The 14,463-nt window shown below is 41.9% G+C and overlaps 1 protein-coding gene across 1 annotated transcript in view; it reads left to right on the top strand.

The window, feature by feature from the left end:
* The window catches only part of LOC145414051 (uncharacterized), a 271,392-nt gene that overhangs the window by 221,504 nt on the left and 35,425 nt on the right, over nucleotides 1-14,463 (top strand). The window contains exons 11-12 of the mRNA XM_080283614.1: nucleotides 174-349; nucleotides 10,891-11,170. Of these exons, the coding sequence (XP_080139740.1) occupies nucleotides 174-349; nucleotides 10,891-11,170 (456 nt within the window). The remainder of the gene's footprint in view (nucleotides 1-173; nucleotides 350-10,890; nucleotides 11,171-14,463) is intronic.

Consider the following 14,463-nt stretch of genomic DNA (forward strand, 5'->3'; position numbering starts at 1 on the left):
ATTTTTAGTTGAAGTTTATTGGTAACAGACATTTGCTGTCATAACACTCTTCTGTCATTGTCTATTCAGAACCACTTTCAGATAGATTTTTATTTTTTGTGTGTCGTGCTCTGAAAAATACCATTTTAGGCTCAGGATGAGGACATTTTATACCACATCTCACTTTGTTACAGAGTTTGAACACTGGGATTGTGACGCTGCTGAACTATGGGAAACACGTACCGCCTGCAGTGAGTCATGTCACTCTGGCTCATGAAATTGGTCACAACTTTGGCAGCCCACATGACCCCGAGGGTGATACCCGTTGCACCCCAGGTGGTGAGGATGGCAACTATATCATGTTTGCCAGGTGAGGAACAGTTTGTGTGTGTGTGTGTGTGTGTGTGTATTTACCTATTTGTAGTATACAGGAATTGAGCAATGCTCGTGTTGTCCTGTCTCCATATCCACATTTATCAAGTCTGCCTTTACACACATGAATGTTTTTCTCATGCACCACCTCTTTGTCTAAGTCATTCCAAATATTTAAGTATTTACCTAATATACCTAATTGTGATATACAGTACACGGAATGTACTGTGCTCGTGGGTTTCCGTCGCTGTTTCTCAATAAGTCGAATTTAACTTTAAACTCGTTTATAGACTGGACGATCTCTTTGTCCAGGCTATTCCATAAGTCTATACTTTTGTAAGGAAAGCTATATTTCTTGATATCCTTCAAGCAGCTTGACTTTTTCAATTTCATTCCATGTCCTCTTGTTGCTCTCTTATCCCATACAAACAGATCTTCTTTGTCAATTTTATCTACTCCCACCATGGTCCTGAACATCGCAATCATGTCTCTCCTCTCTCTCCTTTCCTCTAATGAAGGCAAATCCAGTTTTTCCAGCCTCTCTCTGTATGACAGGTCTGTCAGACTGGGGACCATCTTGGTTGCTGTTCTTTGTATTCTCTCAATCTTGTTTATATCTTTCTTTTTGTGTGGGGACCACACTACCGCTGCATATTCTAACCTGGGGCGGATCATGGCCACTATCAATTTTTTCATCATTTCCTCATCCATATAATGAAATGCTACTCTTATGTTAGTCAAGAGTTTATAAGTCTCTCCAACTATCTTGTTAATGTGCTTTTCTGGTGACAAACTATCTTGGACCAGCACTCCCAAATCTTTCTCTTCTCTCCTTTTTGTGATTAATTCATTACCCAAAAAATAATTCAGTGATGGTCTCCTGGTACTTTTACCCATTTCCAATATTTTACATTTCTTTACATTAAATTTCATTTCCCACGTCCGGCTCCAATTGTGTATCCTATCCAAATCCTCCTGCAGTATTTTACAATCCTCCTCAACCTCTATCTTCCTCAAGATCTTTACATCATCAGTAAACAGACTTGCATAACTGTTCACTCCATCTACCATATCATTTACGTAAATCAGGAACATTACTGGCGCCAACACTGAGCCTTGAGGGATTCCACTTGTTGCTTCCCTCCATCCAGACATCTTTTCCTTTATTACTGTCCTCATTTGTCTGTCTCTCAAAAAGTCTCTCATCCATTCCAGAAGTTTCTCCTTTAGTCCTCCTATATATTCTAGTTTCCACATTAGTCTCTTATGAGGTACCTTGTCAAAGGCCTTCTCTAAGTCTAAGTACACACAATCCACCCAACCATCTCTCTCCTGTACCACATCAATCGCTCTTGAGTAAAAGCTCAACAAGTTAGAAACACATGACCTTCCACTTCTGAATCCAAACTGACGTGTGTGTGTGTGTGTGTGTGTTGGAGGGAAAGAGGGATTGAAGGGGTCAATGGAAATTCATATGTAGGTGAGGTAAAACGAGTGAAGTGAAAAGATGTGAGTGTTAATAAAGTGGACATTTGTGCTGGGAGGGGGTTGGTGATAGCCAATACCCTCTTCAGGCACAAAATAATCTACAGGTATACGTGGTGAGTGATGAGAAGGGTGGATGGTGGACTGAATGAATAGAACCAATGATTGATAATGTATGTGTGGACGACAGGATGAGGTGTGTTATGGATGCAAGAGTATATAGAGGTTGGGGGAGTGGACTCTCTGAGTACCATTTGGTGATGGTCAGAATCAGTGTTCAAATGAAATGGAGAAATAGAAGAAGGGAAAGACAGGAGGAAGTAGCTCATACAAGGAGGGTGGAAAGGTTACAAGAGGATGAAAAAAGGGCAGAATATAAGAGGGAAGTGGAGGAGCGATTGGGTAACTATGGCTTGGAGTAGATGGGGGACGTGGAAGGTGTGTGCAAGATATTCACAGAAGATATCTGTGCAGCATGTGAGGTGGTTGTGTGGGGTGAAGAGAAGACAAAAGGGGGTGCAGGGAACAGCATGATAGAATGAAAAGGTGAGAGAGGCTGTGGCACAGAAGAAGAAAAGCATAAAATGAGTGGATGAGAAACGGGCATGGAAGACGTTCAGAGATGGAAGAGAGAGTTGTATGTAGAGAAGAAGAGAGAGGTGAAAAGATTAGTAAGAGAGAGTAAGAAGAGAGTGGATGAGGAATTTGGAAGAAATTTGAGTGTAAAATGGAGAGAATGTAAGATAATGTTCTGGAAAGAGGTAAAGAGAGTTAGACAGGGTGTCAAAGAAGTTAGTTGGGGAGTGAAAGATAAAAATGGTAGATTACTAGTGGAGCAGGGAGAAAAAGTGAGTAGATGGAGAGAACACTTTGATGAATTGTTGAACATAGAGAATGAAAGTAATGCAAGTATAAGTGGCTGGGGAATGGCTGGGAGAAGGAGGGATGTGGGAAGAGAGGAAGAAATTAGCAGGATGGAAGTTGTGGAAGTGATGAAGAAAGTTAAAATGGGGAAAGCCCCAGGAATTGATGGAGTGTGTGGTGAAATGCTGAAGCATTGGGGAAAGATTGTAGTAGAATGGATGTAGATGTGTAGATTGGCCTGGGAGGAAGGTAGAGTCCCGGATGATTGAAAGTGAGGTATAAATATTCCCCTGTGCAAAGGAAAAGGGGAAAAAGAACTACTGTATGTGGTAATCATAGGGGCATTTGTCTTCTTAGTGTAATAGGAAAAGTATATGGTAGGACACTTACTGACAGTTAGGGAAATAACAGAGGAATTAGATGGAGAAGAACAGGGAGGTTTTAGGAAGGGAAGAGGTTGTGTAGATCAGATATTCATTCTTAGATGTTTAGTGGAAAAGTTTCTAGAGAAGGGAAAGAAGTTGTATGCAGTCTTCATGGATTTGGAGAAAGCATATGACAGGGTGGATAGACAAGGATTGTGGAAAGTATTAAGAATATATGGAGTAGATGGGAAGTTGTTGAATGCCGTGAAGAGTGTGTATGAGGATGCTAAGGCTGCAGTGCTTGTGGAGAGTGAACTGAGTGAATTTTTCCATTGAAGGTTGGATAGAAACAGGGATGTGTCATGTCTCCGTAATTGTTCAATCTGTGTATGGATGGAGTTATAAGAGATACAAGGTAGGGCAGTGGATGTTGGAGTGGCCCTAATGAGAGAGGGCAGTGTTTGGGAACTCCCTATACTGTTGTTTGCAGATGATACTGTGTTGTTCAGTGAAGACGAATGGGAGCTGATAGGCTTTGTGGATGAGTTTGGGAGAGTATGTAAGAAATGGAATCTAAAGGTGAATGTAGGGAAGAGTAAAGTGATGGTCTTTGAGAGAGGTGAAGTCAGTGAATATACGGTGAGGTTGGATGAGGAGGAAATGGAAAATGTGCGTTTAAGTACTTGGGTAGTGTGATGAGTAAGGATGGAAGTTTAGAGGGTGAAATGCTTGAAAGGGTACAACAAGGAAGAAAGGTCGCTGGTTCCTTGAAAGCAGTGATAAGAAACAGGGAAATGAGCATGGTAGTGAAAAAGTTACTGCATGACAGTATTGTGATACTAACTCTAACGTCAAGAAGTGAAGCTTGGACCTTGTTGGAGGGACAGAAGTCAAGAGTGAGAGCTGTGGAAATGAGTTATTTGAGAGGAGCATGTGGAGTCACATGGGGAAACACAGTGAGGTGGTTTGGCCATGTGGAGGGGATGGAAAGTGAGAGACTAATGAAGAGAATGTATGTGAGTGAGGTGGAGGGGGGAGAGAGGGAGGGGGAGGCCAAGGATGAGATGAAAGGATGGAGTGGAGAGGTATATGAGAGAGGGGTGTGTGAGCTGGGAGCAGGGCAGTGAAATGGTGGAGGACAGGGTGACACGGAGGCTATTTGTTTTTGGCCACCCTTTACGGGATTAAGGCATCTGGCAGTAGATTGATAGAGTGGATCCACTGAGAGTTGTTTGTAGCATTATTGAGAATGAAGCAAAAGGAAAATAATAAACAAATGTGACCAATGAGGAAGATAGGAATTGAGTCACACCAGTGAATTTTATCACTCGGTGTATTCTTTAAAATACTATATCATCATTATCTATCTTGCACAGTATGATCAGTGCAGTGTCTCATAGTTGTGGGAGTATGTGGAGGGTATTTTTTGGAGAAACAGTGAAAGGTTGTAGAGGAGTGGAGGGTGTATGTAGAAGGAAGGAGATTATGAATGATATTAAGGAGGTAACAGAGCAGGGTAAGAGTCAAGAGGTTATAGGAAAGGGGAGGGCGTAGGCACAGGTAAAGTAGTATATGAATGAGAGTATACAATTACCCTTGCACTCCAGGCAAATTCATTAATTTTGATTATCTTCAGCAACTTTTCTTTTTTTGATGGCAGGGGGAGCTCTTGCTGAAACTAAGAACATAATAAAAAAACTACCTTATTTTACTTGCTGATAAATGCTTAAAGCATTTCTATAGCTAGCTTCCATCGTCTTGATTTGGCATTGATATTAACTTTGGCAGTATTGGAGACCAGAGTGTCACTGAGAGCTAACAAAGGCAGTGCGGGCCGTCTTTTGTGGTCAGTGGCCCAGTCAACACTTACTAGGATGACAGGAGACCTGTGGTATATAGCAGAGTTAGCAAAAATTGGGAAAAATGGGAAAAGTGTATCTTCAGACATTACCTGGGGTGTATGGATTAAGGGAGTAGCAGAGTAGAGAAATATAAAATTATGGGTATTTGAAGACAAAATGGAAAAAGGGAGTAAATCATTTTTATTTTTGCCACCCCAGTTGTTACAGCACAGGTTAGCTTCATTTTGGGAAGAAAAACACATCCCAGTCTGGGTGTCCTTACATTGGTGGGAGATAGTTCATCATATTGATAAATTTAGTTTACAGGAATACAGTATTGATAAACATTAATTTTTATATAAGTGACCAAAAATGAAATAATGGCATACTAATATACAATGAAATGATGGCATTTGCTATATAACATTTACATTATAGTAGGCCGGCATATATATATATATATATATATATATACAGGTAAGCCCTTAATTCACACGAACTTTTTTTATGTGATTTCGGTTATCCACGAATTTTTCGTACAATAATTAAAACATAAAATTTTAGTATTCAAATAAATAATTTTTATATGCAAGAGAAATAAATAAAATATAAAAATGCCTACCTGCTGCCCATGTGCATACATATATGTGTGTGTGTGTGTGGGAGGTCGGTCTACCACGCACCACTCGGTCAGTTTGAATCCGACTGTCGAACCTGGTGTGACACGCGAATCGTTATTTGTGGCTTATTTTTCTGCCTTCCAGTGATTGCTTGCCTTGTCTGCCAACATGGGGCCTAAGCATAGTGCTAGTGATGCATGTGGTAACACACCAAAACGGACTCGTAAAGTGATGTTGCTGACAGATAAAGTTAAAGTGTTGGAACGTTGGGTCTGGTTAGTACTTGGATGGGTGACCGCCTGGGAACACCAGATGCTGTTGGCATTCCTACGTCAAGTGGGGTTGGTGGAGGATTAGTGCCCCTCCCTGTAAAACAATTAACTCTAAGCCCTTGGCCACCCTGTCTGGGATACATGGCGTCTGGCAATGAATGAATGAATGAATGTTGGACAAACTTAAGGGATGAATGTCGGCGACAATTCTCCGTGAGGACGATTCCTCTTCATTTCTTTACATACCAGTTTATTTAGCAAGTACAGTACACTAGTTTTTTACTTATATGAGTTATAAAATCCCCCTGAAAATTAGTTATTAAAGTATTAATTAATCAATAATAAGTACAGTATATTTATAGAATGATGGGGCATTGCCCATGTTTTGATGGTGAATTGACTTCATGGTGAATTGTCTCGGAACCATGTGTTTGGGGTGAGTCAACCGTTCTTACAATAAAGAAGGCAGAACGTAGCATACGGGAGGCAGTGAAGGCTAGTGCACCAGACTGTGCTAAAGTGTCTCCACCTACACCTGTGAACTGGCTCGGAACCGTATGTTTGGGGTGAATGAGTCAACTGTTTGGACAATAAAGAAGGCAGAATGTAGCATATGGGAGGCAATGAGGGCCTGTGCACCAGACTGCAGAAGTGTCTCCACCTATGCCTGTGCTTGTCAGGTTTCAGCGTTAAATTTCTTACATTTTTGTTGTTTTTCATACTTTATGCTAGTTTATAAGGTGTATGTAGTGCATAAACAGTATCATTCAGATTTAATATACTTAGCAGACATGCGTAATTATGTGCACACAAGGGCAGAACATACGCGAATTTACCACATACGCGAAGGGTCTGGGAACGTAACCCTCGCGTGAATTAAGGGCTTACTTGTATATATGTATATACACTCAGTCCTTGTAAATCGCAGCAATTTGGGTCTGGACCACTGCCGTGATTTACGAATTCCGTGATTTATAAATAATAACTCTTATGTGAAAAATTAATTTGGGTCTGGACTTTGGCCAACCCGCCCCCACAGCACCCTACCTACAACTATCTAGGCACCATCAAACGCAAACATATAAATTTAGGAATATTCATTGCATGTATTAAATATATATAAGCAATGTTAAGGGATCTCGCCTTAATCCTATTACGAAATTGCTAAAGTGAATGGAGTGGGGTGGTGTTGGGAAGAACTTAGAACCTCTCAGCACTCGTTCTTCCCAAACTCTTTCACCAGCTTTGAAAACTTCTCTCCCGTCTCAACACAATGAATGAGCTCCAGACATAGACTGTATGACAACAGCGGCAGCTTCTTGATGCCATACTGCTTAGAGTGCATCATCGGTGGGTCGGGAGGGGCCATGGCAGGTAGGAGGCGGGGGGAAGTTGCACAAAAATGGCAGGTAGCTCTCGTACTCCATGGCAACGGTCTGTAGTGTGTGGACTGGCGGGACAAGAACAACAACAACATGACGGCATTAGTATGCACACTTGCCACCAGGGACGTGCTGTGATTGGTTGTTGGGTCGCGATTTTCAGTTTGAATACCATGGTTTACAGTTCTCCTCGGAAAAGGCCCACTTGGGTGCCTAGGTCCGCAAGTTTCGTGACTTAACAGTGATTTAAGGTTGCTGGCAGTCTGACAGCCACTTAGCCGTGATTTACAAATCCATGCTTTATGAACACGCGATTTACAAGGATTGAGTGTATGTATGTAAGTATATACTGTATATATATATATATATATATATATATATATATATATATATATATATATACACACACACAGTAAAAGCTCTATTAACCAGAATGCATGGGGATTCTTCCAGAATATATATATATATATATATATATATATATATATATATACACACACACAGTAAAAGCTTTATTAACCAGAATGCATGGGGATTCTTCCATTCTGGATATGGAATTTTCTGGATAATCGAATGTTACTCTTAGAAATTTTCTGGGAGGTCAAACAAATGAAATAGTACCAAACTTGGGACTATTTCATAAAGGACATTATCCAGTGTTAGATACAGTACAGGTAAGGTACAGTACAGGTACACTCACGCTCACTAATATCTGCCCAGGGGTGCCTCCTTCCTACCTCAGAATACCAAGGGGAGAGGGGGACGAAACGAGCTCCACCCGCCACTACCTCAGCTCCTGACCATCCCCCATACCCCTACCCAACGCCCCACCCCACCAGTCATTCTTAACTAGCAGTTACATCTCAAGTTGAATTCATGCTTAACACTCTTGGTCCCACTACTAATACAAAGAACACCAGGATATGTTAAAAGAATATAACTATCAACATGTTGCTGCAAGAAATTAATGCATTATGGCATTGACAGTAAAACAAAAACGTTAACAACGGCCACCTCAGGCCTGCTGTGTTGGGTGCACTGCATTGTAAAAACACACACACACACACACACACACACACACACACACACACACACACACACACACACACACACACACATCGCTCGCTGGTGCAGTGGTAACGCTCTCGCTTGCCAACTGGTGGACGGGAGTTTGCGCCTCGCTCAGGTTGCAAAAAGTTTCACTGATGAAGTGGGTGGTTACTGTCCCCCTTGAGCAAGGGGACGGGTGTGTGCATGTGTGAAGGTCACAACCTTGCCCTTAGATCGGACTATATGAGCTCTCAACTCCCTTCCAGGAGGCTAAAAGCTGACGATCACGACCATCAAGTGATCCTGACCGACCCGGTGAATTACACACGCAGGCAAAGACATGGATGCATGCAAACACCCAGCGCATGAGGCTTGGGATGGCCGTTGTTAACGTTTTTGTTTTATTGTCAACGTTATAATGCATTAATTTCTTGTTGCGGCGTGTTCATAGTCATATTATATACTTTTTACATATCCTAGTGTTTTATATTTGTGTATTAGTATGTGGTAACCATTGGGGTATTTGCCTTCTTAGTGTGACTGGTAAAATATATGGTTCAATACTCATTGATAGGGTTAGACATATGACAGAGGAGCTAGTTGGAGAAGAACAAGGGGGATTTAGGAAGGGAAAAGGGTGTGTAGATCAGATATTTGTTCTAAGATGTTTAGTGGAGAAGTATCTAGAGAAGGGAAAGAAAGTGTATGCTGCCTTCATGGACTTGGAGAAAGCTTATGACAGAATAGATAGGCAAGGTATGTGGAAGGTATTAAGAATATATGAAGTGGAGGGGAAATTGTTGAGTGCTGTGAAGAGTATGTACGAGGGAGCTAGGGCTACGGTGTGAGTGGATGGTGAGCTGAGTGAGTTCTTTGATCTCAGTGTGGGACTGAAACAGGGTTGTGTGATGTCTCCATGGCTGTTTAATATATACATGGATGGGGTTGTAAAGGAGGTGCAGGGTAGGGCAGTGGATGTGGGGGTGGCTCTAATGAATGAGGGTGAGATTTGGAAGCTTCCGGTGTTGCTGTTTGCTGATGATACAGTATTGTTGAGTGAAGATGAATGGGAGTTGCAAGGTTTGGTGAATGAATTTGGGACAGTGTGTAGGAGGAGGAATCTGAAAGTTAATGTAAACAAAAGTAAAGTTTTGGTGTTTGAGAGGAATGAAGTCACAGAGTGTGCAGTGAGGTTGGATGGTGAGGATATGGAGAATGTGAGTAGATTCAAGTACTTGGGTAGTGTGATTAGTAAGGATGGAACTTTGGGGGATGAAGTGCGTGAAAGGGTACAGCGGGGAAGGAAGGTTGTTGGTACACTGAAAGCAGTGATGAGAAATAGGGAGGTGAGTATGGAAGTTAAGAAGTCACTGCATGATAGTATTGTGATCCCAGCCCTGACGTATGGAAGCGAGGCATGGACCTTGCAAGAGGAGAACAAGTCAAGAGTGAGAGCAGTGGAAATGAGTTACTCGAGAGGAGCATGTGGAGGGACAGGTTGACGAATGAAGAAGTGAAGGAACGCTGTGGGGTGGATGTGGATGTGGTTGAGAAGATTAGGAGAAATACACTGAGGTGGTTTGGACATGTGATGAGAGTGGAGAATGAAAGACTGACTAAGAGGGTGTATGTAGGTGAGGTGGAGGGAGGGAGAGGGAGGGGTAGACTGAGGATGAGGTGGAGGGATGGAGTTGAGAGGTATATGAGGGAGGGGGGGGTGAGTTTGGGGGAGGGTAGTCAAATGGTGGGTGACAGAGCGACTTGGAGGCGTTTTGTCTGCGACCACCCTTTGTGGGATTAGGGCGTCGGGCTATAGATAGATAGATAGTATTAGTAATGTGTCTATGAGTGTAAAGTATGAGGTTAGCCTGAGCTGTAACTGCCACTTAAGAATGATGAGTGGGGGGCTGGGAGGGGTAGGGGTACGGGGGAGGGTTGGGAGCTGGTGTAGAGGCAGGTGGAGCTCATTTCATCCCCCCCTCCTGTCATCCCTGGGTGTATGGGGCTACGAAGGGGGCACCTCTGAGCAGAAGTTAGTGATTGTGAGCGTACACTACAATACACACAAAAAGACAACAAGAGAAATTGTACAGGACTGAACACAAACCAGCAAACATTACCAAAAATTATTTAAAGAAAACTTTAGCATATGTTACAGACCAAATTAATTTTGAAAACTTAGCTGTGTACACTACTTTATCGTACACTGTACAGAACTAATCAAGAATTATAGGGGGACGACCAGTATCCAGAATATTTTCGACCCCATACCGGATTGAATTTATGTTCCGGTTATACGGATGTGCCGATGCAGCGGATGCCGGTTAATTGAGCTTTTACTATATATATATATATATATATATATATATATATATATATATATATATACTCACTATATTTACTTGCTATATATAAATGTTATACATGACATAATTAAAGATGACTGTATATCAGTATGCCATCCTTGTATATATGTAATAGATGTTGCATTGGCCCTTGCATGGTGATAAAATATTTATATTTTATTCTTGCTAGTACTAGATACATTTATTTAGTTCTAAGACTTCTCATAGTGAAGGGGTTTCATAAATGCTATTGCCCTGATCTATTTCTGGACAGCACAGCAGAATATTGAACTGACCTGAATTCCCTTCCAACAGAGCAACATCAGGTGACAAGAGAAACAACAACAAGTTCTCCCCATGTTCACTCCGCCAGATCAACAGTGTTCTTAATTCCAAAGCCCGGGATGCCAAAGGCTGCTTTACGGAGCCCCAGAAAGCGATATGTGGGAATGGTGTAGTTGAGGCGGGTGAGGAGTGTGACTGTGGCTGGGAGGAAGACTGTGATGAACTTTGCTGTCACCCTATGAGGAGTAACCCCAAGAAACACCAGAAACCCTGTACCCTTCGTCCCAACAAAGTCTGTTCTCCATCTCAGGTGAGAGTTTTCAACTTAAGCTATACTGTATATACACCTACTGCAAATTGACTTAGGACCTACACACACAATTGCTATGGGAGAGTTGTCTGTCTTTGCTTTGTGTTTCCACCTCTATCAAGTGAATTTTTTGGGCAAGAAGTAACTGGCAACTCCTCTGGTGTTGGCAGTAGGTGGTGAAACACTCAGCACGTCAGTGCTTGCTCAGAAGCAAGAGTGGGAGAGTATGTTCCCATTGCTCCAAGCATGCACCTCCCTCTTTTTTCATATGCATTACTGTTTCCCTGTTATTTTCTTAGAGTCGAGTTGTCATCCCTGGAAAGTACTGCTCAAGGGATGAGATGGTCCATATCATTGTATGGGAGCAGGATAACGTCCCTATCATGAAGATTCTTGCTGTAGCGCGCGGCCTGCCACCTGATGTTGTACTAGAGCACAAGCATTGGGGTGGAAAGAAGAGGACGACTTCTAGAGGTACAGATACGCTTCTGAAGAGGGAAGTAATCAAGAATCCTCGACTGACAGCAGCAGAATTGAAGAGATTGCATCACCAGATGGTACAAGACTTCTCAATTCGAACTATCCAGCACTGCTTGCAGAAGGAGCTGGATTTGCCAAGCCACACCGCAGCCAAGAAACTGCTTGTCACTGACTACATGAAGAAGCAGCACATTCAGTTTGCCAAGAAGTATGCACACTGGACATTGGATGAGTGGAGAAAAGTTATGTTTTCCGATGAAAGCAGATTTCAAGTGTTCCAGGTGCGTTCTGCCAAGGTTCGTCGCCCTGCTTTCCATAGTCGATATGACCCTGCTTACACGGTGCCGACTGTTAAGCACCCACAATCAGTAATGGTATGGGGGTGTTTCTCAGGTGAAATGGGAAAAGGAGGCCTCTACTTTCCTCCTAAGAACTTGATGATGATTGGTGGTCAGTACATTCAAGTTCTGAAAGATCATTCGATAAACTTTTTTGCTATTCGTGGGTGCGACTTTTTCATGCATGATTCAGCTCCATGTCACAAGTCAAGAAAGGTGACAAAATGGCTTCAGGATAATTGGATTGGGTCTTCGACTGGCCTGGATCTAAATTCGATAGAAAACTGATGGGCAAAGATGAAGAAAATCATGGCAGAGAAGAAGACACCCAATCTGGACAACATCAAGACTGAACTGACAGATGTTTGGTGCAAAGAACTGTCCTTAGATTACTTTAGAGATCTAAGTGACTACATGGCAAAATGCATCCAACTGTTCCTGAAAAACAAGGGAAACATAATTTCATATTAATGAATAGGATTTCATGAACAAACATTGTGATATACTATGATTTCTGTGTTTTTAATATATATATATATATATATATATATATATATATATATATATATATATATATATATATAAGTAATCCCTGTACTATCCGGACGGCCACTTTTCGGACACCCCACTTACCGGACATTGTGGGCCTGGATCTTCAGAACCCAAAAATGGCCAAAAAAAAGAAAAAAATCCCCCCCAAATCCAAATTTTTTCCCACCTGTAATTTGAAATTGCTGCGCAGCACCGAACAGCTGTTTACACCACAGCCCCTTCACCCCTTCCTTCCTTCCCCCTCCCCCCTCCCATGTCAGGGTTGTCTTTTGGTATTTTTCATTACCAAATGTGGGCCAATTTGGTAATGAAAAATTCGTTTGGTAATGAATCAGAATAATGCTTTACCAAACAAATTTTTTCAAATGTATGAAGATACACAAGATGGAGATGATGGATTGTTTGCACTCTCTGATTAATATGCTAGCCTACATAGCATGAAAATAATCAACATTCTGTTAATTATAAGAAGAGTGATTACATGTATTTCCACTTGTATATATAATTAGTGAAGAATAAAATGCTAGCTTTATGAATTTGGTAATGAGAAGTTAAATTTGTTAATGAAAATTGAGGAGTTTGGTAATGTGGCCGTTGCGATCTGGCAACTGTTTCCCCTTCATCAACAGTTACTGCCTAACTCCGATCAAGAGTAGATGCTTATTGCAACGGATGCCACACGTGCTTTTTTTTTGTGAATAAACAGTGAATAAACTGCAATACCTCGCCATTAGACCACACGGGAATTTACAGTGTTGTGCAGTGTTAAGAAATTGGAATTTAGAGTGCAAAGGATTAACTGTGGAGTGCAAATTGGCAGTTGAAACTGGTGGCTGAAACTGGCATGGTGCAGTTAAGAACAATGTGCAGTGTTAAACAATTATAACTCACAATGCAAGCAGCACAACACTGGATTACTGTACGTGCTTCAAGAGCATTTTCACCACTGCCAAATCTTAGAGAAGGCAGCCACAGACGTGCTATAAGTAACCTTGCTGAGGTACAGTCACTTGTAATTCCTCATTCTTTGGTTCCTTTTCATTTATTTCATGCTTTATGTCTCTTATTGGTGCGAATAGGGTCTTAAATAGGTAGTAGTAGTAGTTGTTCCCTAGGATAGGTTTAACCCTTTAACCGCGGGTATTGTTTTGGTCTGACTGTCCTCTCCCGCGGGGGTTTCAGCCAAATGTAAACAAACTTTTAAACCTTAATAACTCTGCACAGAATAAAGCTAGAGAAAAAAATAAGGTACCATTAGAAAGTACTAACCTTCAGCTTTCCATTGATGTAGGTTTCATGACTTTGTTGACTTTCACAGGACGGGCAGTGCCGTTAGAAGTGAGGGGTGTAAAATCACTATTTTTCGCTCACACACCATTACCTTCGCTCATACACCATTACCAAATGCCAACCTCATTCTGATAATAATACTATAAACATATATGAACACTGCACATACGATAAACACCCACTCTGTGTTCACTGAGGCAGGTAAAAGGCACTGTAATTGCCCGCACTTCACTGCCACATCAGCGGTGTTGTAATCACTATTTTTCGTTCACACACCATTACCAAATGCCAATCACATTCTGATAATAATACTGTAAACATATATGAACACTGCACATACGATAAATACCCACTCTGTGTTCACTGAGACAGGTAAAAGGCACTGTAATTGCCTGCACTTCACTGCCACATCAGCATGTGTTGTCACTCACACAACTGGACAGATACTGATGCGTGCTTGGTCAGGGGTGGGGTGGGGGGCCCAGGGGGTGGGAGGTGGGGTCCCAGGGGGGGGAAGAGGGAGGTGGGGGTCGGCTGGAGTGAAAGAACTTAATAGCTACTCTCCCTTGAAACAATTGGCGCACGGAAAAAACGCGGGGTATTCAAAATATTCACAAACATTCGAGAATGACA

Source organism: Coenobita brevimanus, chromosome 98 (genome assembly GCF_032717465.1).
Source record: "Coenobita brevimanus isolate Jiangsu-jjx chromosome 98, ASM3271746v2, whole genome shotgun sequence".
In the NCBI taxonomy this organism is placed as follows: domain Eukaryota; kingdom Metazoa; phylum Arthropoda; class Malacostraca; order Decapoda; family Coenobitidae; genus Coenobita; species Coenobita brevimanus.